Source organism: Ochotona princeps, chromosome 5 (genome assembly GCF_030435755.1).
Source record: "Ochotona princeps isolate mOchPri1 chromosome 5, mOchPri1.hap1, whole genome shotgun sequence".
Taxonomy (NCBI): domain Eukaryota; kingdom Metazoa; phylum Chordata; class Mammalia; order Lagomorpha; family Ochotonidae; genus Ochotona; species Ochotona princeps.
Genome location: NC_080836.1, coordinates 68874202 through 68901657, shown reverse-complemented (window position 1 = coordinate 68901657; position 27456 = coordinate 68874202). Strand labels below are relative to the sequence as shown.

The window sequence follows — 27456 nt, the reverse complement described above, 5'->3', positions numbered from 1 at the left end:
CAACTGTGTTCTTGAACCCCATCCACCTCCAATTCATCATTCTCTTAATAATTCATTCAAGGAGTATTTTTGAAGACCTGCCATGATGCTGCATTCTGGGTGCTGGGTACTCAAAGCCAAATGGGACAACTTAACTCTCGAGAAGCCTAGAGAGAAGTGAAGATATAAACTAGTAAACAGACACACCAAGAGGATCCACCATGGGGATAGCTCTGTGAGGTCCATCTCACAGAACATGCACAAAATCTCTCACTGATATACACATGTTACACCCCCTCTCCCCTACTAATACGGAATTCCATAAATTCCTCTTTAATGTTTTGAAGCAGTGATTCAGACAGGAATTTTTTCTAAATCCTACAGTTGCATAATTTCAAGAGAGCCTTGAGTGTGTGTGTGTGTGTGTGTGTGTGTGTGTGTATAATGTGTGATTTTATGTGAAGCCATCTTTAATGTAGCATTTTGTTTAAGGATAAAATATTCTTATCAACTGATGTTGGTCAGCCAGATGAATTCTATGTCCATAAGACTGGTTACTTACTATAACACCAGATATTGGGTCATCTTGTCTTAAAACTAACATTTGCATATGTATTCCACAAAACAAGAAGAACCTAGATCATTTTGAGTATATGGAGACCAAGAGTCAATGTGATTTAAATTCTTAAAATCTTGATAAGTATTTCAAGAGTAGACATAACCCTGTTTTTCAAAGCTCATTCATCCAAAGTATTCCTTTAATCAGCTAATGGTAAGAATTTGGGCCTGTGTTGTTTTCTCTGAAACTTTCAGTATCTAACAGAGCAGGCTCTGGCGTCAGACTGCCTAGATTTGAAAGTAAGCGTATGCCTTTATAAGCTGTGTGACTTCTCTGAGACTCAATTTTCTTATCTATAAAATGGAGATAATATTAGTGACTGCCTTTCTTTAAGAATATAAAGTTGTTACCACACTTATTCATCCCATTTAGTTATCTATGCAACATGTAGTTACTGCAAGTTTCCTGTATCCAAGGTTTTGGGCAGTTGGAAATGCAAAGATAAGTCAGCTACTACCAGCAGAGGTCAACATGGACTTAGAATTTCATATGAGGCTTTTGGAAGTGTGTCTGCTTTTCCAGTTACTTATGCCTAGACTTAGAGGCACAAAATATGACAAGCAGTGATAATGCAGGCAAAGTTCAGTGCTCTAGTGGAAATAAAGAACTTTTGGCTCCCAGGAAATCTACTTGCAGTTCCTTTCTCCCAGATCAGTTAGTTTTCAAGACAAATATTTGAAGCCTTTAACAATTGTTCAAAAAATAATATTTTCAATGGCTCTCAAGCTTCAAGTGATTGCTAAAATGTATAGTAAAGATTGTTTAATTTTACTTTGGTATTGATTTACTCTATTAATTTCCTAGTCAATAGAAGAAGGAAAACAGGGAGGTATAGTGAGTAAAGCCAGAAGTGTCATCCATGCTTTCATGAATTTGCATCCCAGAAAAGCCAGACCTGAAGCTTACCTCCAGAAAAATATGTCCTCTTTCTGAGATAAGAATTAAGACGTTGATGTCCTTGTTAAAACCAGATCCTTGAAACTGAAAGAAAAAGCAATCTACCATGTAGAAAATGAGGTGCTTGTACAAATACCCTGAAAAATTATCCAGGCAGGTGTTATAGCTTGGTGAAGTGAATTTTATCACAGAAATGCTGATTCTAGCCAGTGAATTCAACCAAATTGTCCCTGTTCATATCTGTTCTTATTTCATCACTTTATTTTGAGATCAGATGGGGTTTTGAGCAGCCAGTTGTTTTTGGTCCAGATCCACATGGAGTACATTCCTGAGCATCTTTAGACTTAGTGTGGAGATAGCCCAAATGAGAAAACATGCCTCTCCCTGTGCTACACTGCTACTAACACATGAGTCTTAGGGGTTCTTCAAGGAGATGAATCTACAGTCTAAATCAACAGCAGCCAAAGCCTCTGCTGACTCCAAGGCTGAAGGAGTCTCCTTTTTTAAAATGTAAAAATGTCAACCTTCTAGTCTCCTCCTTACTTAGCATCAATCTTTAATGCCAAGCTGGATCTACAGTCACTTCTCCAAACCTACTCTGTGGAGGACCAGAGGTTGTCTGATCACACAGGTTTTCAGGTGCCTGGGATGAGCCAACATAGCAATGTCTGGTTGCAGTAGCTGTGTGGCAGCATCACACTTGAGGAAATAATCCCATTCATTAGTGACTCAGGCACTGGTTAGTGAAGGTTATCATCTGTCACAGCCATTTGCTCCTAAACAGAGAATGTAAAAATAACGAAGTCTCTCTAAAGCAATTATCTTACACCCACCCACCCCAAAATTAAGTGCTTCAGCGCAACATTTTCAACAGCAATCTAGGTAACTCTGGCACAGATGGTCTGATGACTATACTGTGAAATGCGCTGGTGGGTTGAGAAACCCTGTCTCCTCAGTTAACAAACCAATTGGGCTGTGATTCCTAGGAAGTGGGTGTGGTGCCCAATTGGTTCAAGTTGCATCTTTTGGCTCCAACTCGGGTTTGCCAAGGTCCAGGAAATCGCCTTCTGAACCCTACAGTTAATAGTTTTTTGGGACATTCTAAAATATATTTCCTCTGGTAGAAGAGGAAAAGAAATTGAGTGTTAGCTGAACACATTTGTGAGCAGGCCTTTGTGCCACAATTTCCAAGCCCTCTGATAGAGTGTAAAATCTTTTATTACAATTTAAAACAAGTGTGTGTATCTGAGAAAACATCAAGAATAGATTTAGGGAGGCCCAAAAATCCCTGAAACTTTACACAAAATGCAGATTACATGACAAGCTGTATTTCTGGGATGGGAACTATGGCTTTCATTTCAGTCTCAGTTTGTAGCCCCCCCCCGAAAAAAAAAGTTAAGATTGCCACTTAGAACAAATGTTGCACCTTCTTATTTATGCGAAGAAACTCAATATATGATTGCATTCCAAATAATTTGCTTATTTTCACTTCACCGTCCTCTGTCATTTTCCTGCAGTTTACGGATTCAAATTTCTTAAGAAATGAATTAGTATGAGATTTCGTTTAAGGCAACTAAAAGCAGAGTTCATGGCAGCCTATTCCAATTCTGTGGGCATCAGTATGGAAGTTTAAGAACAGATTTTAAGAGTTCTCAGGCAGAAATTAACTGATGAGAATTTTCTAAGTTTCTTCTTTTCATTTTTTTACCTATGGCTTAGTGTTCTGATTGATGATCAGTTAGTTTGGTTCGTTTCTTTTTCATCTCAGGAAAGTGAAAAACATTCATGAAAGGCTACAATTAAAATTTTGTGAAATTGTATTTTGCTAACTTAGCAGTTCTCCCATTCATGTTTTATCTAGAAGGTGGTAGCAGCATTATTGAGGCTATGTCTTTGATTTCGCTCTCCCTTTAGGTGTGTGTGCAACATTGACTGTTCTCAAACCAACTTCAATCCACTCTGTGCTTCTGATGGGAAATCGTATGATAATGCATGTCAAATCAAGGAAGCATCATGTCAGAAACAGGAGAAAATTGAAGTCATGTCTTTGGGTCGATGTCAAGGTAACGTTCATACCAAAATCCATTTCAAAGAATGTTTTTAGTCTTTGTGCAGAAATGGAAAGTGAAGATAACTCTTTATTAGGCTGCTATTTCATTTCCAAAAGACAGTTCTGATTTACAATGGGTAGTAGACTTCAGTGCAACATTTGTGCTGATTATAGGTGTTTGAGGGTCTATCAGCAATGGCACTTCTTTGTTCTAAATAATGGGACGGTATTGGCACAGTGCCGTGAACATAAGAAGCCAGTATTCAGAGGATACATTGTCCTAGCAAAGGGCAAAAAAAGAAACCCAGAAACATCTTAATGAAAAATCTGGGCATTTATTACAACATTGAAATCAAAAGATCAATTTTTGTGTATTGATTCAGAAGAAACACTTCAAATACATTTTTAAAACAGGATGTACCAAAATGTTCTATTTTGTCTTTTGTTCAGAAACATTTTCTTTGTTTTTGAATTATGCTTTCATCTAACTTACCTAGGTTACAACTTTTCTCCTCCCAAACTTCAGGAAATTGCCCTCATATTAATTCCTCTGAAAGAGAAATTGATGTTAGGTGCCTCTATTTGTATAAAGGATTTTGGAGCTATAACTCTGAAAAATCCCTTAATAGTAATAGAAATGCTCCTAGGTGAGTAATATTAGGCAGACATTAAATATTTAGGAAACAGTTTGTCAATCTTTATTGTTATTTTTTATACAGATAACACAACTACAACTACTAAATCTGAAGATGGACATTATGCAAGAACAGATTATGCAGGTACAGAATATTTTCTGCTATAGAATAGCAGACTCTCATAAGAGAGTCCTAAGAAACTGTTGTTTAGCACTCATTCTAAAACTTCACAAGACCTTAGACCTTTGACGTGTATTGATCTTTTTTTTTGTTCAAGACTTTAATATGGAATAGTTCTTGGTGAAGCAAACAAGACATATTCTGTGAGGCTTATATGCCAGAATTAAAGCAATTGTCAAAAATGTCAGTAAGATATAATTAACTTGCTTTGACAGTAGGAATGGTACAAATGACAAAACATTTATCAAATTAGTGGGTATCAATGGAAATTAATGCAATTTTTGACAGTTCATTATAATAAATGTAAATGTTCTTGTTTGAATTTTCACAAAGTCAACAATAAAAAAAGTTTTCTAGTCTCCAGAAAGTTAAGAAGGACAGCTATGAATAGTAATGTAAGTTGTCTTTCTTTATATGGAAAATAAAAAGGTATATAACATGTAGTTTAAAAATAATTAATCCTTTGTTTTGAATCTAAGCTAAACTTCAAAACACATTTACATAAAATATAACTATGTATTTTTACATATCTTTTCCTAATATGTTTCCTGGCATGAAAATAAATAATTTATAAGCTGAATGAAATTTTATAAGTCTTACATTTTTAAAAGTCTGGGATAACAAATACACTTAAAAGTATTAAAATTGATCATTATATGCAAATTTCCTTAACTAAATTTCCATTTAGTTATTAAGAATTTTAATTAGATTTGAGGCTAATATTCAATTAGAAATGATTGTTATTTACCTTTCAAAGTATATACTCTATTCCCTCTTTTTTTCTGAAACTTCACTCCTCTAACATATGGCTGAGGTTATATTTTCACACAGAATAAATCTTTCTGAGATTGAGAAAACTAATTAGATGTTTTGCTTCCTGATTATATCAAGTATCTCAGAATTGGAAAACTAATTCTCTTTTTAAAAACTTCCATATTGACATTTTTCAGTAACTAGATGATATTTTTCATTTACTAACAGCCTAGAATTATCATGAATAATGGTATATGGAATACTAGTTCTACTTAGACATAATCATTCCCAAAGTGTCCAGAAGGGATTTCAGGTTCCTTGAAAGGAGAAGTCAGTGGTTAGCAAACATGTGACAGACTCAGATAAACAACCACAGCTTTCATCCAGAACTCTTCACAGCCCTTGTATTCACTACCAATTGTTTAAGTGCTCTACATCCTTTATTAATTATCACCCCCTTGTATCTTTGGGAGTTGATTTCAGGACCCCCTCTCAGATACCATTTTTGGATGCTCAAGTTCATTTAGGATGCTCAAGTTCATTATAAATGGCTTTCTATTTGCATATATCCTATGCAGATCCTTTTGTATAATTTAACTCATTTCTAGATTGCTTATAGTATGTGATGTAATGCATGTGGTATCTAAATAGTTACTATAATGACACGAAAGAGTAGTCTGTATTTGTTCAGTATAGATGTGGGGTCTTTTTAAGATTTATTTATTTATTTGATAGACAGCATTACAGAGGAAGAAGGGGGAGAAACTAGGGGGAGGAACAGGGAGGAAAGGGAAAGAAAGAGAGAGAGAGAATCTCCCATCTGCTGGCTCATTCTCCAGATGGTTGCAAAGCCCACTGCTGGGCGAGGCCAAACCAGGGGGTCAGGAACTCTATCTGGAGCTCCCACTTGGATGGCAGGGACAAGAGCGTTCGGCCATGTTCTGCTGCCTTCGTTCCTGGTGCATTCATAGGTAGCTAGATCTGAAATGAAGCACGCGGGATTTGATCTATCACCCATGTGTCAAACTGTTGATTCAAAATTCCAGCTCTTAATCATGTAATTTTTTAAATGTGTATTTTTAAAATTTTTTTTTCATTTTAAATTCATACTTGTAAAGAGAGGGCAGAGAGAGAGAGAGATCTTCCTGCTCTGATTTACTCCCTAAATGGCCACAACGGCCACAGCTGCTATGGAACCAAGAGCCAGGAGCTTCTTCATTGTCTCCCATGTGGGTGCAGGGGCCTGAGTCATCCTTTGCTGCTTTCTCAGGTCATAAGCAAGAAGTTGGATCAGAAGTAGAGCAGCGGGACAGGAACAGGTGGCCAAATGGGGACCAGGACCACAGGTGGGGGCTTAGTCTACTGTGCAATGGTGTTAGGCCCCACAAACATATTTTTGATTCGTGATTAATTGAATCTGTAGATGTATAACCCTTGGATATGGATGACCACCCATAGTAACTTTTTAACTCTTTTGATGCAATAATTGTTTTTCAGAAGTGGATCTTTTTAATGTTTTTAAAGCTTAGTTAATGAATAGTTCCCTAGATGGCTACAGATATGTAAGGTTGCTTGGTAGTTTTCAGAAACATCATAGTAATGACAGTGCCCATTTAATTTGTAGCCTGCTATAATGATTAGGAGTTACTTGTATGAAACCGCCGCCAAACAAGTCAGACTGCATTTATGTCTGCATCATTTTCAGGATTGTTGGTGACCTCAGTATATTTCCCCCACATAACCTGCCTTGGCTTTTGTTTGGCCCAGGAACTCCAACTGGTTCTCTCCTGGAGGGTGACAGGCACCCAAGTTCTTCAGCAGTCACGTGCTGACTTTTTGGATATGCTGACAAGCAGGAAGCTGTTAAGTGGTAGGGTCTCAAATCAAGCAATCATAGAAATGCAGGCTTCCCCATTGGTGGCTTATCCTGTGAAAATAGGCCTGCCAGTTTCAGATTGAATTTTTGTTGCTCTTCGCAAGCTTCTGTGTTTGGGTAGAAACAGATTATCTCTGTTGTTCAATGTTAGTATTTTGAGGGAGAAAGAGAAAGAGTCAGAGAGACCACTCAGCTGCTGGTTCGTTCCTGAAATCCCCCCAAAGAGGAGGCCAGGAATTCAAGTCTGGCTTCACCCATGGATGGCTAAACACACTTGGTTGAATCGCAATTGCTGCCTCCGAAAGTCTGAGTATCAGGAAGCTGTAATCAGGTGTCAGAGTGAGGCATCAAACCAGATAGTTGATAAGGGACCCAGGTATCTCAATTGCTAGATTAAATATGTCTCCCCAGTGTCACTGATTTTAATTGGCATCACCTCTTATCAATTTACTGGACATTGGAAAGAAGAGAATATATTCTTAAATAAATGTAAATGAAAACTATCCCATCACTCAGTGTGGCCCAGTTTCTCCCAGTTTAGTAAATGTGAAAGAGAAACTTTGAAATAAAGTTGTCTAAAAATACAAGCTTCAGATAGGATCAAAGATAATGTCAACTAAAGCTTGTTACTCCCAATTAAGCATTGATTATGCACTCAAAAATTCTCCCGGAGTCTATTTTAGGTATCTTTACCTTCATTAACAGTTTTATTAAAATGCAATTATATCACTCATGAGAGATGACTTAAATCATAGTCATATTGCTCAATATTATCACATATCCAATAGAATTGGCATTTTCTTGAGTTTTGAAGCACTAACGTTGGGGAAAAAGTGAAGAGAGACATTGTCCTTCTCTTGATTTCTGTTTCACATACTTGTTAAGTCCTCTCAGGAGGAAAACAGGAACGTTGTGACTCACACTCCCAGAGGTTTGCTATGTGCTTTCATCTAATTTGACATCACAGGCACTTCCCTTGTTACACAAACATCCATGGCTTTTCCCACCAGAGGGAAGTAAGACAGTGAACACACTCAGACCTTACAGGTCATTCGCGCAATGGATTTACTACTCATTCATTCCCCCCTTACCAATTTCCTTTGTTTGCCTTAGCATCTATTGCAAAATTATTGATACAAGAGCACATGTTTATAAGAATGAAGAACTTCCTTAAGGAAACTTTTCCTTAAGAAAAATTTGTCTCAACTTCAGTGTTATGAAAAGAGGAATCAGTGAGGAAGCAGAGGCTGGATTTCAGCAGCAACAGCTGCACACTGTGGGAGCATGCCTCCGCTATAGCTCACATGTGTGGGGCTCTGGAGTCATTGATTTACCAGAGATAAGAATGCCTGGATTCCCATAGGCAGCAGGTAACCAAAGAATCTCCTCCCCAGCAGTAGTCTCTCTCCTAGGATTGGACCTGTCTCCCTTCGTCCATCCTCCGCCCTTTCTGGAGCCGGGAGGAAGTGGAGACTGTCTTTTTCTGCCTCAGGGTCTGGTGAAAGATCTCTGTTAGAGAGAGACTCAACAGGCCTTTCAACATTATTCTCCCTTCATCAGTCTGGCACTCAGCCTGAGAGCTGGTTCTTCACTCCAAGGACGGCTCAGGGAACACATATTTTCCAAGACCATATTGCTAGGGCTTAGGGACTTTCCACTGTCTCAAATTGCTGAAACTAAGTCCCTATGGATGGTTTAGAGTAGCAAATGTTGTGCAGCTCTTAAATTTGCAATATTTGCTTAAAATATGTATGGGTGTGCCTGTGTGTGTGTATCCTTCCTGTCATATAATTTTTTTAAAAATGAAGTTCAGTTGCTTTATTATTCCTCTTCAAATGTTTGTATTTTCTGATTGTTGTTGCTTTTCTGCCTAAATGCTGGTTATGCTTCAGAAAAAGTAGTTGCATTTTTTTTAGTACAAAATGCTTAATTTTATAAGTTGTTTCATGTTTTAAAAATGAAATTAAACTATCTTGTTTTTATCACCTAAAAATAAAATGTGTTGTATTTTACAACCTCCTGAACCAGTTTCCAAAAAGGATCTGCAGTGTCTTATAATTAAATGCATTCAAAGAGATTATTTAAATAGAAATTGAAAACATAAAAGCAGAACTGTTAAAGGAAATAGAAAATATCAGCAACATAGACTATTATAGTTGCTGAATTTGGCCCTAAGCTTCCTTGCAACCAATACAAATAAATTACTGTTGAATCTGTTCGTTCAACAAATAAAGGGTCCCTTTTCTATGCAAGGCACTGACCTGGGTTTTACAGAGCAGAACAAACCAGCACAGGTCTCTGCTAATTGGAATTTAGGCTTTTAGAATCTGAGAAAAAGAAATAAAGAGTAAATTCAAAAACCAAACACAAAGTTTCTCTTTGTTAAGTTACAAAGGAAATATTTAGCATAGATTTTGTTTCTTAGAAGATATCACTGGAAATCAAAACAAACATAAAATCTCGAGCAGCTACCGTGATGACCTATGCCAAGAGACTCTGTGTAGAACTAGGAGTTCTTCAAATTATTGATCTATTTATTTAAAAAGAGAGAAGGGTAGAGATAGAAAATAATTTCATGCACTTATATTTTTTATTGGTTATATTTCATTTTCTGACAGTTTCATAGCCTCTGGGATTTCCCCCAACCCCTCCCTAAGCCCTCTCCCCATGGTGGATTCCTCCACCTTGTTGCAATATTACAGCTCAAATCCAGTCAAGATTCTTTCATTGCAGGCATATACCAAGCATAGAGTCCAGCATCTTATTGTCCAGATAAATTCAACGGTTTCTTGGGGAGACCATCTCTGGTCTAAAGGCTGAGCTGGCAGGATATCATCCTGACCACTTAAAAGCCCCCAAATGACATCAACAACAATAAATTAATTTTTGACAACACTTTAAGCATACCATGAAAATATGTATAACTCAATGATAGTGTTTGTGTGGCAGACTAAAATAATGATTTTCATTCAGGTACATTTCAAAACTGGAAAGAATAGATAAATACTTCAAAATGCTAAGCAAATGAACTGCTAGGAAGAACATGTTCATTTTTTTTTCTTTGGGTTGTCTATAAGCTGCACAACAACTGCAGAAAGGAGTAATCAGAAAAGATACAGATCATGATACTATTGTATAGAATAGAAGGGAAATCCCCCCTATTGTCAGTTGTTAGTGGAAATGCTAAGCCCTAGATGAGCTCAGCCTTTTGGGGAGCAGGGTGTGCTTAGCTGTGACTACAGCGATAGTCAGGCATAGAGTCCATGAGTCTAATCATTGTGTTAACACTGTGGCAATCACCATGCCTTGTAACATTAAGGAAGAATTGAGTGTTAGGAATTGTTGTTAGAAATGTATTGCTTATCTTTAAGCAATAATTTAGACTAGGCCTTCATCTAAAACAAAACAACAAAACAAAAAAGGCAAGAAATGTATAAGTAAACCAGATTCCATTCATCCTGTTACTACTCTATCAACCCATTTTTCACTCTAAGATCAAGCTGACATCCTACAAGGATAGCTAAATAGTGTAAGCAGATTGTCAAAATAATTTGGTCTTGGTCAGAACCACTGCAATTTACAAAGGCTTTCACATGTATTGCCTCCTTCAGTCCTGACGACAGCAGTGTGAGGAACATGCTGTTTTCATGTGACAGGTTAGAGATGGAGGATCAGTGAGCCACAGGAAAAAGACAACGTGACAAAACTTCAAACCATCATCACCATCATTGCGAACCCCAGAACCCAGCAAGTGTAAATGTGAGGCACCGGGGAGAAATGTCACTACTTCACATTCGCAGGGACCATCAGGACTACTTCTGTACCCCTTAACCCTGTGGGAATTCCAAACCCAAAAATGATGGTTGCAAAGCTGTGAGATGCCACAAAGATGACCTATAAGTGCAATGCTATTTAGCTTTTCAATTCTATTCCATTTCCTATTTCTCCACAGTGCTCCCTTTAGAGAAATTCTACATTAACAAAAACAAATAAAGAAAAGATGATTAACATCTTCATGACGCTTGCTTGTTTTAATGCCAATTTAATCAAGCAGAGCTACAACAGAGAAGCAGATAAAGTCAAGCATCCAAGAAGCTAAATGGCTGACCCAAAACTGGACACAAGATTTTGATACATAGATCACTCCTTCATATGAATAGGGCACTTGTTTGATCTAATATTTGCCTGAATTGCTCCTCCACTGTACGAATATAAGCATGAATATCAAGTGGTTTCATATCACATTTGAATTAATTCAGTCATGTGGCAAAAATTTCCATTTAAAATGAAAGCCTTTTCCATTTGCTCATGAACACAAGAAGCACTTTACCAGAAAACATGTTAAGTCTGGGCCAATAACTTGATCTGTAGGAAGTAAATAAATAGGAGCAAATGCAGGCAGCAGCTTGTAGCACAAATACTGGTATCAACAACAAAATAAATAAAAATGTTTGCCCAGGCTATTAGAAATGCTACCAGACTAGCCTAGATTATTTAAGCTCAGAAAACGAATGAGGATGTCAAAATGTTTCAAGATTTCTGAGGAAAAGTCTCAAGTCAAGTGTTTTTCCCCTCTGGGATTTACATTAGAGAGCTGCAAAATTCATAAAGCTTTGTATGAACTCTAACAATTTTTCCTGCTCTCTTGAACTTCTGTGCTTTCATTGTTTTTCCCATAAAATCATGTAACCAGTCATCTGAAACATTATGTTATGTTCATGGTTATAGATAAACACAGAAACGGTATTTGCAATACAGATGAAGGTTTTCTACTGAAGAGTTGCCCAGGGCCCTGGTAGACACTCCAGAAAACTTTGTGTTTATGCCCCAGTTCATAAATGCATCTTGCATCATTTATGTGGTTTTTTTTCCTGTTGGAAATGCTCCTTCCTGAAACAAATTGTTCATCTTGAAGTGTTACTCATCTACCTTCGTCTTGCATAAACATGTGGCAGGAAGTTTAGTTGTTGTAGCCATGAAATCAAACAGCACTGAGTTTAAAGAGTGGGTCCTGGCTATGAATGGTTATTTGAACTGAACCCTTAGCTGACCCATCTAAGCCTCAGTTTGTTTATTGTTCAATGGAGGCACTCAGCCTACTTCTAAAAGTATCAAGTTTATATTGAAAAGCATCACGTGAATCATTAGCAAGCAGCTGTTGAACTAGCTATGGTTATAGATTTCTTTTGTGATAACAATGAAAATAAATGTATTCTTATGGGAAATATAAAAGTATTTGGCATCTGCTGTTTTCATAAGATATTTGTGCAGAGTTTTTATACACATCTTACCATTTATGGAATGGTACAAGAGGCAAGTGGGACTTTTTGATACCAAATCATTTAATAACTTATTGTAAAAGATCCTATATCTTCAACTCATCCTAATAAGTACTTAATAAGAACTTGTTTATGTGTTTACAAGTGTTCAGGACATTAGCATGTCTAAGTTTTCACACACAGAATATTTCAGTTTTACCTCAGTTTATATAATTTAATATATGGTATATTTTTGCTCACTTATTATATCAAGAGATTCAAATAAGTTAGTGGGAGAATATAACCTACAATGGAACTTCTAGATGACAAAATCACTTCAGTTTCTTTTCAATTTGACCTTTAAAATTCGTTATTTCTATCCCAAAGTGTATGTTTGCAGGAGGCACATATTTATTATTTAAAAAAAAAAAAAACTAGTTATGGCACCAAGAAAAACAGGAATGTATAGGAGTTTATTTCTATGTAGGCAAAACATTATTTTCTCTCAAAAATGTTAATGTTCGCATGCTGATGATGATCACATGCACGTGTCTTAAGAGGCTGAAACAAATATTCCTAACAAGATCTGATTGCAAGAGATGAAGTCTACTTCAGAAAGGAGGCAAAAAGGAAAAGCTGTTTGAGCTCCAACGTCTGGATATAGCTGGTGAAAATGCCCTATTTGTCCCTCTTGATTTACTGTCTTACCTCAATATGTTATTTTCATTCCTTGGAAGAACAGTGTAAGTTAGGCCCAAATGTATGACACAGAAAGAAAGAAAATTAGGATACATCCCAATGCTCTGTTTAAGCTCAAGGCACAATATTTGCCACAGATTAATAAATAAAATTCCAATAGTTCCAAAAAAGTGTAAAATGTTTGGAGCACTTTGATTTTCTCTTTTGGTTGGTTAGTCTGACATGCCCTAAATATAAAAACCCACATTTATTTCCAGATACACAAAAATTTAGTTCTCATATCTGTGATTTGAGATTGTGTATAAATATGATCAATGAAGAATATTTTCAAATGTCCATTAAACTACATATCTTAGAGAAAGCGTATTTCTTGTTGCTCATTGCATGGCTAGTTTCTTCCAATAGTTCATTTGGGAAAAGTTGAGAATTTTAGTTTCAACTGAAATGTAATCAAGAAGAAATTTAACTTCTGAGACAAACGCCAGTCCTAGCAATTGTATGGGAATCAATGAAAAGACTTAAGGAAAGAAATAATCTGTGTCCTGGGGAATAGTGACGATGAACAAGCAGACAAGTGCCCCACCTCTGCGAACTGCGATGCAGACCAGGAGGATAGGAAATACAACCACCTTGGAAGGAGGTACAGGGATTTGACAAACAGGGAAATCCAGTGCCTCATTATGCAGGAAGAATGAGAATTTCAGTATAGAATCTGAGGATTCCAGGGAATGTGTTGTTTGAGGAGCCTAAGTTTTGATGTATTGGGGGAAGTGTTTGGAATTTGGGAGGATAGACATAGCTTCAATCAAGTATAGAGAACCATCAAGAGCAGTGCAGCCTGGATATGACTCGGTGGAGGGTGGAGAACAGACACTGTAAGAATGACAGTTTGAAGAGTGACTAAATTTATAAAACACTAAGAGTAGGTTGCCCTCAGTGGTGAGCTCAAGTTAACCAGATTTAATGCTCACAATCTGGTTTTCAATGAGAAAGAGTTGTCTATTGGACTTAAGTCCTTTGAGCACTGTATTGTTTCCCTAGAGCTGAATTATCTGAGAAGGCCAGTTAAAATGACATTACTCAACAACGTTAAGAAAAGCATATACACTGTAGATATTGAAGGAACCAAACTAAGACAGCTTGATGCAAGCACCTACATACTAGTGATGCGTTGTGGTCAGTATTGGAGGGCAGCAGGTGAAACACTTGTTTACAAGGCTGGCATTCATATCTGAATGTTCCTTCAAGTTCTTGCACTTCCACACTGACTCAGCTCTACACTACAATGCTGTGCGGCTGCCACCCATGTGAGAGACCCTAAAAGAGTTCTAGGCTCCTCTGCTGGTCCTTAGGAGTCTAGAACTGGGTCAGCCTGGCCAGACGTATCTATTGTGACCATTTGGGAAGAGAATTAGCAGATAGAAGATCTCTACCCTGACCCTGGGCTCTGTCACTCTTCCTTTCAAATACACATGTACATAAATACATACATTTTTTTTTTAATGCATCTACCTATAAAGCAAGTGACTCCCTCCCCCAGAATGTTCTGCCCTTCACCTGGGACCTAAACATGGTATTAACTAAGTGACTCCCCTATCCAAGCTCATAAGAAGTCTGACAAAGGGGAGAGATACTTTCTCCTCGTGAATACAGAACAGAAGGTTTCCTGGAATCAAGCCAGAACAAATTAGCATAAAAAGCTAGTCACACAGGCTCTTTGTAAATCAAGAATCCATTCTACCAGTGTCAATCAAAGGCTAACTCAACAAGTTGCAGCAGCTTAGCTCTGCAAGACTGGTACTGGATTCCTGCTCATGGCCTGAGAACTCTGGAGGATATGATGGGCCCACCATTTATGGACGCCTGCCCCCCATGAGGGAGACCCTGCTGGATATCCTGACTCCTGACTTGAGCTTGGCAGTTGCACCTGTCAGCAAAGTAAACCAATGGATGGAAGGTTGATCTCTCTCTTTCTCTGTCTCTTCCTCCCTATCTCTGTCTCTGCCTCTCACACACACACACTCTCACTTCCTCACTCTCTCTCTCTCTCACTTTAACATGGATTTTCAAATAGATTAATTAACGTTTTTTGTAAAAAAAAAAAAAATTGATGAATGCCTTCAAATCACTATAAATAAGAAGTGTCTTGGGAAGCACTTCCTCTCCCGTGGTCAGAACATTATTGGCCTGTGTGAGTTTTTATCCAAGTTTTCGTTTCTGGATAGTCCACCATCCAATCTACCTATTTTAATGGTGGCCTAGTCACACAAAAGGCCCTTCAAGACTTTGAATCATCTGGATCTCTGAACAAGCCCAGGTGATCAATTGGGCCCATTCTTCCTTCTAAGTTCCTCGGAATCTCTTGCTCAACAGCCCCAGGAAATAAAACTACCTTTTAACATAAAATCCATTTAGGAGGAAAAGTCAGTGACCTATAGAAAGCAATTTTTTAATATTTTTTGTTTTTTCCAAGCAGCTTTTAACATTTATACTAAGAAATGCCATATATAGTGACATTATTGGTGTTTAACTTCATAAAACATAACCAGAATGAAATTATTTATTCCATATGATGTAAGATGAAGGATTCTAAAGAGGATTTTTAACACACTGTCAATATTTGATAGTAACACAATGTTCCAGGAAAACATGTACAACATAAAAAAACTTTCATCTTTTAAAACTTGTTTTATTTTCTGAGGTTCAAAGAATGTATGTCATATTTTAGAAAATTCCATCCTCAAGAATATTTAGTAAAATTTTTGAAGTAAAAAATAATAGTAAAAATAAATATCTGTTTAGCTTTAAAATCCCATGAATTTTTAGTTCAGAAAATGAAGCCTAAAAGCAAATCTCATTTGTCTTTCAGAAATTAAATATTCCTGAAAGATCATGTCTTGATCCATTGGCTTAGTCAGCTAATAAATATCCAAATTTATTCCTCTGGATTATTTGCTGTGTGTGTGTGTGTGTGTGTGTGTGTGTGTGTGTGTGTGTGTGTGTGTATGTGTGTGTGTGGGTTTTTCAATTATCCTGCAAGTACTACAGAACTAGGGTTATAGGGTAATTTCCTATTTATTTTTCTGGTTGAAAGAGCCTTGGGGGTATAGGAGTTTTCCAGGAGTCTGAAATAGTCTAACAATAAGCTCCCCCATATTTGAGCCATAGGCTTTACAGTTGGCATTTGTGACTTTGTTGCCAGTTTCTAGTTTTAATGAATTGTGGAATTTAAAGTGCATGGAAAAATCAACAGACATGGAAAGTTATCTGTCAGATGACTTTAATCAGCTATTTACATTACATATCTAAAAGCTCAATAATAAACATATCCCATCAACCATGTTAATGCATCATTAACATTTATCTAATAGACTGTGTGTACTACAGTCTGTATTGAAGCTGCATGCTTCCTGCAACTTAGTTTGCTTCTGAGTTGATCACCACAGCCTTGAATTGATATGTGCTCAGGAAACACAGCTAATGATAACGCTATCCCAAGAAACCCATTATCATCTTCATTATAATCATTATTATCATCATCATAATCATCAGAATACAACCATTGGAATAGGCTCAGTTAGTGCATTTCAAAATCAACCAAAAAGTATATGTGTTTTATCTGTTGTTTTGGGTTCTCTGTAAAGATATTCTCCAATGATGCTGTGGATAATATGTTCGTTTCTTCATTTGGATTTTAGAAAAACTACTTGCAAATAACATTTTGTAGGATAAAGAACTTAAAGCAGAAATGCAGAAACTTTGGACTTAGTCTTTTTTAAAATGTCAACAGTGCTGAAGTTTAGAAATCCTGCCTTATGTTATCAGAAATCAAGAGAAACTAGGCATTAGGCAAAATCTAGAAGTTAGGCAGATATCGTGGAGTATGGAGCTGGGGTCCCAAATCATTTAAGAATTCCCTTGCTCCCCTAAATGAGATAGAATAATGGGTTAGTTCAACATTCTTTCTATCTTGCTCCTTCAAACACTGACATACTTTGAGGAAAAGAAAAATTGATAGTCATCCCACAATAGAAAAGTAAAATTTCACAAATATGAGTATACTTTAAAAAGCCTGGGGGGTGGGGAGCGAGTGTGGAGATGGGGAGTGGGAAATCTACGAGCCTATGAAACTGTATCAAAAAAAGAGTTAAAAATAAAAAGCTCAGGGAAAGAGGACTTAAAAAGCAATTTTCTGTTGGTGTGAACAAATTAGAAATCTAAACACATACAGGGCCCTCAGAGCATTCCCAGAAGCTGCATGCTATGCAAAAACTGTGCATGGACTTAAAGTTTTTTTACAACAGCATAAAGTTATCATTTTATTCCATTTCCCATGAATACTTTGAGTTCCTCTAATAAGAAAGGATACCTGCCTCTGCCAGGATTTACAAGAATGGCAAAAATATATCGCTAAAGAAGACATTGCATTTTTTGCATTCTTTAGTTGCTGAGAAAAGGTTATAAATTGCCCTAATTGGATCTCTTGTCTTGGTTGGTATTCCTAACTAGTATTTGCAGAACGTAGTTCCCTGATTGACTTCAGCTCAAAGCTGTGTCATTTTTTTATGTTCATAATAAGTACCATTTACAAATTTTGACTTAATTGCTGAACCAAATGTTGCTTATTTGAAAGATTTTTTGATAAACTTCTTAAAAGAGAAAATAGCAATCATTTCAAAGTTTCTATTGCCTGTGCATCTCTTTATTATACATTTTTGAACGTTGACTTACAAAAATATATATCAAAACCAATTGTACAAATTCTATAGACATTCAACAATAACTCTTTGAATTGAAATTATGTGATGTTCATAGAATAAGATGACTTTAGAATTCATGTGTTCATGAAAATTCGCATGCCTGAAAGAAGGGGAGAACATAAAAATGTCCTTTAGATGCCAACTTTGCACTCAGATGTGTTGGGACCTGTCGTGCAGGGAAGTACTGGAATACGTGTGATTTGAGGGTAGTTTCCAGGCACAAACTCTCCTTGGAACGAAGTGTAAACCTTGCTGTATCTCTGTGCTGTCTTACCTACTGAAATAAAGTTATTGGTGTTGCAACAAGGACATTGAGGATATTTGTTCTAAAAGACAACTTGCAAAAGTAGCAAGACAACAGAAAATGATAAATGAGCAAGCCTTGGTTGAAGTAATTACTTTAGTATTGAAATAAATGAGTAACTTTCACAGCAATGCAATTTTCTGTCTTAGGTTGCATCACAACCTATTCATATAGTATGTGCACCACTGCCCATTTGACTAGGAAAAATTCTAAGAAGAAGGAATGAATAAATAATATTCTCCAGGAAATTTGTGTCAATGTCTTGAAAAATTCATAATACCTTTTGTAAAAGCAGAGTATCTCTAAATGGTGAGATTGTTGTTAATTTTTTGTTTGTGTTTTCATCTATGCTTCTCCTTTTCTTTATTTAAATGATTTATTGATTTTTATCATAAAGGTAGATTTACAGAGACAAGGAGAGACAGAAAGAAAGATCTTCCATCCACTCATCCATTCCCCAAATAGCTGCAATGACTGGAGCTGAACCAATCCGAAGCCAGCAGCCAGGAGCTTCTTCCAGGTCTCCCATTCAGGTGCAGGGTACCAAGGCTTTAGGCCATCCTCTACCACTTTTCTAAACCATAAGCAAGGAGCTGAAAGGGAAGTGGAGCAGCCAGGATACAAACTGGCACCAATATGGGATGCTGCCATCACAAGGTGGAGGATTAGCAAGTTGAATACTTTATTTTAGCTTTATCCATCTCTACTTCCAGCTTCTTGATCGTTTCCCCATTGTGGCAAGAAATATCTTCCAGTTCTGAGATCCTTTCTTCTGCTTCTTTCATTCTATCACTGAGACTTTCTTTTTTTTTTTTTTAATAATCGATTTTAACTTTATTCCTGTTGTAAATTTTGTTTTATGGCTTTCCATTTAATGGAATGTAGAGTAGTGACATAATAGAGACTTGCATATTCAGATATGAAGATGCGGTGCAGTATGTATCTCTGGTTCCAAATCAAAGGACTCCCAGTGAGACGTTGGATGTATCTTGACAATAGGATGCTGGACTGTCTGCCATTGTCTGTACCAGCAATGTCAGTACACACTTGAACAGCAGATTGATGGACTTGTGACTGTTTATGAAGGACTATGCTATTGCAATAATGTGGGGGAAATCAGTTGGGAGGAGAGATTTTTGTGAGGGGGTTAGTGAAATCCCAGAGCCAATGGAACTGTATCATACAATTATGTGACACAGTTTTATAGGTACTGGGATTTCCCCCACCCCTCCCCAAACCCTCCCCTCATTTCCACTGAATTTTTTATTTGCTCTATTCTATCCTTCCTTTCCAATAATTCTGTGTGGTTTTATTTTAGTGTTTCTATTTCCTATGTGGCATATCCCTTAAATTCCTTGAACTCACTTCTTTGTTCTCATTGTTGATAAGTAGCTTTTTAATGAGATTTTCGAATTCTGTATCCCTTATTTCCTTGATGTATTCCTCAGTTAACTCTGAGGTTGGCAGGAGAGTCTTCAGTACTATTCTTTGTGCCTCTGTCTCTTCTTTTGCTCTTGGTCATTGCACTTCTGGTTAGCAGATTCTTCTCCTTAGAGCAGGTTTCTAAGTTGTGTCACCCCCAGGTCTACAGTTTGATTTTACTTATTATGTTTGGTATCCAGTTCTTTGTTTGCAGTCACTTGTGCCACTCCCTCCAGCAAGTTTCAGGTCTGTGTTCTTGTGTTAGGCTTCCACATGGTCTCCATAGCTCCAGATCCTGGCTTACCACTCCCCATCTCCTGTGATCCTGTGCTGAGGCTACACCGTTGTCTGTACAACCTTTCTCCCTCTTCTGGTTCCAAGCAGTTCCCAGGATTAAGGAGACACCAGGTGTTCTAACTGACCAGGTTTTTGGCAGCGCTGATCTTGCCAGAACATACTGGTCATTAGGTCTGAAGGTCACTCCAAAATATTTTGACCTTTAGGATGCCAGTGTTGATACTATTTTCCCTGTGGGACCAGGCAATGCATTGAGCTGGAAATGAGTTGGCTCCTAGCTCAGTACATGTGCAGCTCACTGTTGTCCCTCCAGGCTCAGCCTTTGCAACACTGTACAAATTGGTGCCTGATGTGCCACTTGTGGAGTTCTGGATCTGCTGGCCATCAGGTCTGGGGCTACCTGGACCTGTTTGGGGTGAAACCTGAACCAGAAATGAGTTTGCTCCCAGCTTAGCACATGTATAGTTCTGTCCCAAAGCCTTTGTTTCCCTACACAAAATGGCATCTGATGCTGCTCTGGTGGGAGTCTGGGCTCTGAAATCCACCCTGTTCCTGCACCACCTGTTCAGGATCTATTGCTCTGTCTCTGCTCCTGGCGAAATCAAACAAACCAGCAGGACCAGCAGTTCTTTGCCTGGATTCTCCTCCTGAGCTCCTTCCCACCTGGTTGCTTGTTGAGTTCAGATTACTGCTCACTGACTACCACTGGAATATCTGGTCACTGCGGACAGTTGTGTCCGCAGCTTTCCCTTGTCTAGAAGTCTCAAGGTGCCCCTCTGCCGCTGGCCTGTTCTCTTTTATTTCCTGGAATATGCCCTCCTTGCTTCACTCTGTTAATGATTCTCTGTTTGTTTAAACATGTCCTTACCCTATTCCGCCATCTTGATTCTCCCAATAACAAGACATAATTTTTAAACACTGATGTTCAGTTTTTCGAATGTTGTATTATTGGGAAAATCCTCTAACTTGTATGAGAATCTTTGAGGAAAAGGTATTTTGGGAATATGCATTTTGTGTAACAACTAGCACATCTGTATTATACATATGATGCGTAGGTTCAATTCTCAGCTTTGGCTCTTGACTCCAACTTGCTTGGCCCTAGGAGGTAGCAGTAATGCCTCTAGTGGTCCTGCCACCCTCCTTTAAAAATTTAGATTATAAGACTTGGCGTGATAGCGTAGTAGTTAAAGTCCTCACCCTGCACACGCTGGGATCCCATGTGGGCACCGGTTCTAATCCCAGCAGTCCCACTTCCCATCCAGCTCCCTGCTTGTGGCCTGGGAAAGTAGTCGAGGACGGTCCAAAGCCTTGGGACCCTGCACCTGTATGGGAGACCCAGAAGAGCTCCTGGCTCCTTCAGATTGGCTCAGCTCCAGCCATTGCGGCTGCTTGGGGAGTGAATCATCGGACGGAAGATCTTTCTGTCTCTCCTCTTCTGTATATCTGCCTTTCCAATAAAAACAAATAAATCTTTAAAAAAATTTTTAGATTATAAGGCTGATGGATTCTATCTTTCAATGATGATAAATGATGATAAAATTCTGAATTTATGCTCTACATAGTTTTGTTGCAAACTGATGGACTTAAGTTTGCTTCAAGTTCCATTTACCGAAAGCACAAGGGTAGTCTGGGGCTGTTATTCACATTGCTACCACCAAGTTCTCTTTTCGTTCTGCTATATTGTTCCTAAATAATGGAAGGATTCATTGGACTCAACATGAAGAGTATTTAAGCAAAGAGTATGGAAGCAAAATTATTACTCTAAGGCAATATTGGTTAGCCCTATAATAGAAATATGTACAGAATTTCAATGCAATCATTTATCAACTAAAACTATGAGTTAAAATGCTAAGTGATATTTTAAATATCAAATATCCTATCATGTCCACACTTTTGAATATTGGATTTCATTAAAAGATTTCAGTAATAAGAATAAATATACACATTTCTAGTACTGCAAAGCAGGGATTTTTACATTGTAAGTCTACTCCAGTGAAACAGAAAATAAATCAGCATTCTAGACACTGGCATTCCCGGACATTAAATTCTTCCCATCATATAAATGCGCCTTTAATGTATCTTTAAGTTTCTTTAGAGAAATCAGTTTTTCAAAGTTTTCTCTATTATCTGATCCATTAGTTAATAACATATGTGGTAATGGGAATACTTGTTAACAAACTTTTTTGTATTAGGATTTGATTCACAAGGATACCTCCCATTCCTTGAAAAGAAAATAGAAAAGAAAACATTTTTTGCTAGTTTACCTCCAGAGCTTATGTTACCTTTACTTACCATAATATTCTCCGTAGATGGGCTACTCAGGGTTTAGCATAATACATCTACAAGCTATTAGATTTTGGATTTAATTTTGAGCCTGGAAATAGCAGAGTTCATTCACTGCTCAGTGACATTTTAAAAACCTGAGCAAATAGTATTATTCTCGGGAAAGAAAAGCTCTTTCTCACTAAATTCTGCATTTAGAAACAATATTGAATTGATTTGAATCAGAAAAATTGTCTCTGGAAACCTGAAATGAACACAAACAGAGGCAGTCTATCTCACCTTTCATTTCCTGCCTTAATCTTCTGTTTCTTTTGAGAGGTTCTTAATATTCTTTTAAACCTTGCATGTGTTCGATGCATCCAAGAACAAGGTTGCCCTCATGTTTGTCAGAGCCCAGGCCTACCACACTCCATTTTTCAGAGCTGCGCAAAGTTCCTTGCCCTGGGATTAAACCTCTTAATATGAGACAGGTTATAATCAACCTACCAGGCACTGTCTAGTATGTCAAGATCACTTGTGTATTTTACCACGTCTTCACAGTCTCCAGAAAATGGTACTTTTAGATGAATAAATCTCTTCTGTTCCACCCTTCTGGCAGAGTTTTACCATTTCTTGCAGTGACAAAGGTTCATATCCCTTCGGGCCCTAGGAAGAAAAAAAAAAAGATTAAGCTGCATCATTAATCATGCAAACTGTCTACTGCAACAGTGCCAGGAAAATGATCATCCTCCTAACACCCATCAATATTCCTGACACCTGTCTTAAAACTCAGGTCGTGCATATCCATCTGCCTGCAGAAAAGTGTCAATGTGCAAACATCCTTTCACTATTTTTAGGGTCATGTTAAAATTATCCATCACCTGCTTGTCAGTTCATCTAATTTGTCATATTATCTTGATCTGCCCATGTCTATTACTGGTCATTTTCCCTTTGCATTTTGTTTTCAGAACATTAAAGTACATGATGTTTTTGAAACTGCCAAACCTATGAGACAGTGGAATCACACTGTAGGCTAGAGTCTCCATCAAATTACTATTCTCAGTGCCTCCTCATACTTAATAGAAAATACAGACATTTGGTATCCCCGTGTCTAGTTCAATCTAATTTCTGGTAAATGAGTTTTCATTTCTAATAATTTTCACTATAAAATCTGCAGTTTTTGTTTCATAAAGGGGTCCAAAGAAGTTAAAAACAATGAATGCAGCAAGCCTTTAAAGAGTCAACTACTCCTGCAATAAGGCTGTCAATCCTCTAAATACTATGTTATGTGGAAAATTAAAACAAATAGAAATTTTGATTAAAAATATAGTACTGAATCAGAAACTGTCTTCTGCTAACATTGTTGAAATGGATTTGAGTAGCTCTGAATACAAGAAGAATGTCCATGTAGGTGGAAAAAGCAGAGAACTGGACTCAGATACATGGTCGATTAGAGTCCCTACTATGTGTTGATCCTCAGGAATACCCATGGTGCATCCTACCTTGACCACAGCATCTTTGAGCCTTTGTTTCTTATTGGTGAATCAAAATTCTTAGCAGGATGACCTCCAAAGTCTGAATTTCTGTTATTCTGTACAATCATGGCACGTAAAGCCACAGACAGGCTCAGCCCTGGCACAACAGGCATCTTCCTGGGAATCTGAAAAATATCTTAGAATCCTGAGAGTGATTAGTCACTTTGTAAAGTGTCTTTTCAGAATGACTATTGCTATAGTAAATATTGCTGGCCTGGGTTCATCAAAGCAGTAAGTTTTAAGTCTAGAAAAGTATGAATTATTTTCAGCCACTATTAAACAATTTGAGTTTAACTTGATGCTCAAGGTGTGAACTGATCTAGTTCTCTGATGCTCCTAATCAGGACTTTAGGATAACATAACAACCTGAGATCCACACAATCCACTCATGTGGAAAATGCAGCGCCTTCGAGAGATTGCAATCCAGTTAGCTACTGGGCTTCAGATACAAATTTAGTAAACTTCTTATCAGGATTAATAAATTTTTCACTGATGCTGATAATATTTGCTTTGATTTTTGGAAGAGAAAGTAATTTGGGGCCAAACCACACCAAAGCCTCTCTAACATTAAGTTCATTAACCTGTGTTACTCTAGCAAGCACACATATACCAAATTACAATGGAAATAATTTTCTGTGTCCGTAAGAAGGAAAGCATTCGGAGTGCTGAGGTAGAAACAGAATAGAAAATCATGTTTATGTTGCATTTGCTTTGTGTCGTGTGTTACATATGCAACGTGTGATGTCGTCTCTGCACAATCTCCCTCTAGAGTGTTCCAAGACCTTTTAGAAACAAAGAAAGTATAGCTGAGAGACGTCGATGTAATAGAGCAGATGTTCAAATCCAACGGTGATCATGACTGATAGCACACATGAGAAGCAGTACAGAGACCACGGTGTCTACATTGGATTTACCAGGCAGAGAAGAGAAAAGGCCTTAAAAACATAAGGAACAGCATGAAGGTAAAGTGGCTCTGAACCGCTGGCATACTTGGGAGCTGCAAATAGTTTGTCAGAGGCTAAAGCAAGGCAGATGTAGAGGATGGACAAGGAAACAAGTTAAGCTAAGTGAGAAAATAGTTGGCAGCTTCTTCTATCAAAGCTCTCCTGTTTTGCAATGGAAATTCATTCTCCCTTTGATAGGAGACTTGAGGTATTTTAAAGGATACCTTTGAAATTTTCTTTAAAGCTTTGGCAAATAGTGACAAACAGGACAGAGAGAAGAGACACCATGAATTGGGAGACTAGAGAATGCAGAATAAATGTTGGTAGTGGTAGAGAGGAACAAAGAGATCCTAGGTGGGTTTAGGAGAGGGAAGATTCCCAGGTATGTTAACTGATGGGATATGGATGCCAAGAGAAGCTGGGAGGCTATGAAACTATGAAGGTGCCTTGTTTGGATACCTCAAGCAGCAATAGTTCCATTCCCTGAGATAAAACAGAATGAGGAATAACTGACTCGGGGATGGGCATGAAATGCTGAACTAGTATCTGAGAACAACATAGAAATGAACCCATTGAACCAGCAGTCCAGAGTGAAGAGGAAATTCAAATGAATACATGTAATCCGCGAGTATAGGTGGAACCTGATGGTGCTAGGGAATTCAAGTAAGGGAACAAGTCAAAATGATGAAGAATATATATCTGGGGCGTAGTGGGACAGATAACAACGAGACCTGGAAGCAAATGTAAGTTGTGGAAAGATCTCAGTGGCTTCTTTCTTTATTCCTATTTCTTCCATCTGGCTTCTAAACAGCTTTGTCCAGTGTCAAATAAGTGGTCCTTTCACAGAAAGATAAATTCCAAATATGCTCTCTGTTCCAAAACTTGTCTTTTCTGTATTACTCCATCTAAAGCCATGTTTTATGCTTTAGGAAGATGCATTTCCCTCTTGTCTTCCCCCAGTGGCACTCCCCTAGCTCTGTTCCGCAGTGAGTCTACCCGGCCACACTCCTCACAGTCCCCCTCCTTGGCTGGGCATCCTCTTGGTCAAACTGTGTTTTGTTTTCTTCACTCTCTTGAAAGCAAGCAGAACTTTATTTACACAGTTGCCTTTGCTCCTTTCTTCCCTTTCTGGCCTCCATTGGTGTCCACAAACTCTTCAAAGGACAAGGAAGCTGTCCTGTTCTCCACTGTCAATGCGGGGTCTAAAAAAATGCTTGGCACATAAAAAGTAGCTGTTGGATAATTCAATAATCCTGGTACTCATCTCTCTCGAAATCAAGTGATAAGATTTTTTAAAGGAACCTTTATATCAAATTAAGGTTTATTTGCTTTCTTCTTGAGAAATTTCATCCATAATATTTGTATTATTTTGGAAACATTAAGTGCCAACTCACACAAACAGAAGGTGCTAAATATATGCTAAATTCATTACAGATACAGATTATTTTTCAGCCCTAAAAAAATGGATTCCAGTTTCAAGGTTTCATTTTTATTTTTACTACTGGACAGTCACAAAAGATTTTAAGGAAGAACCTGTATAGAAATTCTACACATCTTGTAAGTAATACAGAGACTGTTTACTGAAAGGGGGAAGAAGAGACCTTCATATGCAAATGTATGGCATTTGAAAATGTCAAATAGCTACATCTACATATAAATAAGCTGCTCTCTGAATTCCAGGGAAGGGAGACTTTGTGTAGCATTAGCCAATTTCTATTTCAAAGGCAAGTAAACTAATAGAGTAGCATTGACTCAAGGCTTGGAAAAGTACATCTTTACTACCTCTTCATACAGTTGTGGCACCCCAGGTCAAAGATGACCCGGTCGAAGTCCAAACCAAAAGGAAATCAAATTCCACAGTGCCCTAATGATAATGGGAATGTACCAGCTTGAAAAAGGGGATTAACAGATCCACACATTGACTATTCCTGTCAAGTGTTTGCTTCTCTTCTAAATATTGGCTTTGAGGGATAAGCCTTTGACCTTGTGGCTAACTCTGTGTTTATGACACCTGCAACCCGTATCTACTGACCATGGCTGACTCTTACTAGGCTCCCGAGCTCACCTTCCCACGACTGTCCTGAGAGACAGAACATGAAGGCAGAAGAGTTGTGCTTGTGCCACCCATGTGGGAGGATTGAATTCCCAACTCTTACGTGTTAGTTTTTATTTGCAACAAGTCCTTACACACAGCTAATCTTCCTCAGTCAAGTCCTCTTTACAGAGTAAGTTTGTCAACACAAGCAAAAATACCAGACACAGTGAGGGACTTAAAAGGTCCTTTATTCCAGCAGGGTAGGAATGGGAGCAGGAGTGGAGGGGGAGAAAACAGAAAGAGGAAAGTCTCCTGCCATGGTGGTAGGATTGGGCTGCTGGGCAGGGCAAGGGGTCAAGATGGAGGAGAACAGGAGAGAGCCAGGTGGGGAAGCCACAGCACGTGCAAGGCAGAGAGAAGGAAGTGATGGAGGAAGGAAGTGAATGAGAGGGCGGCCTTTAGGGATTGGTGGATAAGATTGTCAGAGACCACAGGATTGGTACATGGGCGGAGATCAGGGGGATTAGTAGGCAACAAGAACAGTGAGAAATTTCCAAGTCATGGGAAGGGGGAAGCAGATATCTGAAAAACTGCAGTCCCAAAATGGCAGGTGTCATTTCAAGTCACTCATCACACTAGGCTTGGATCAGGTCTGGATATTGGAGACATCTGGGGAGAGAAGCAGTGGATTGGAACTATTTATCTCTGAGTGTCTCACTGCTTTCAAACAAATAGACAAAAATTAAATATTAACGTACCAGGAAATAAAAGGTGTTGAATTTTTGCGTCTTTCTTATTTCGTAGTTGTTCCATTGCCTTGGTGCATTATGGTCACTTCGGGAAAACTCTTCTGATAAACCATAGTATGTAAACTACCAGATAGGGATAGATAACTCCTCTGCATTAAATGAAAGGTGCTTATTGGACACCAGGGTGCCATTTTGTAAATTA

The 27456-nt window shown here is 38.0% G+C and overlaps 1 protein-coding gene across 2 annotated transcripts in view; it reads left to right on the top strand.

Moving 5' to 3' along the window:
• Window positions 1-27456, top strand: part of TMEFF2 (transmembrane protein with EGF like and two follistatin like domains 2) — a 255318-nt gene that overhangs the window by 198207 nt on the left and 29655 nt on the right. For both annotated transcript variants that reach the window (XM_058664238.1, XM_058664239.1), the window contains exons 6-7: window positions 3410-3558; window positions 4265-4324. In XM_058664238.1, the coding sequence (XP_058520221.1) occupies window positions 3410-3558; window positions 4265-4324 (209 nt within the window). The remainder of the gene's footprint in view (window positions 1-3409; window positions 3559-4264; window positions 4325-27456) is intronic.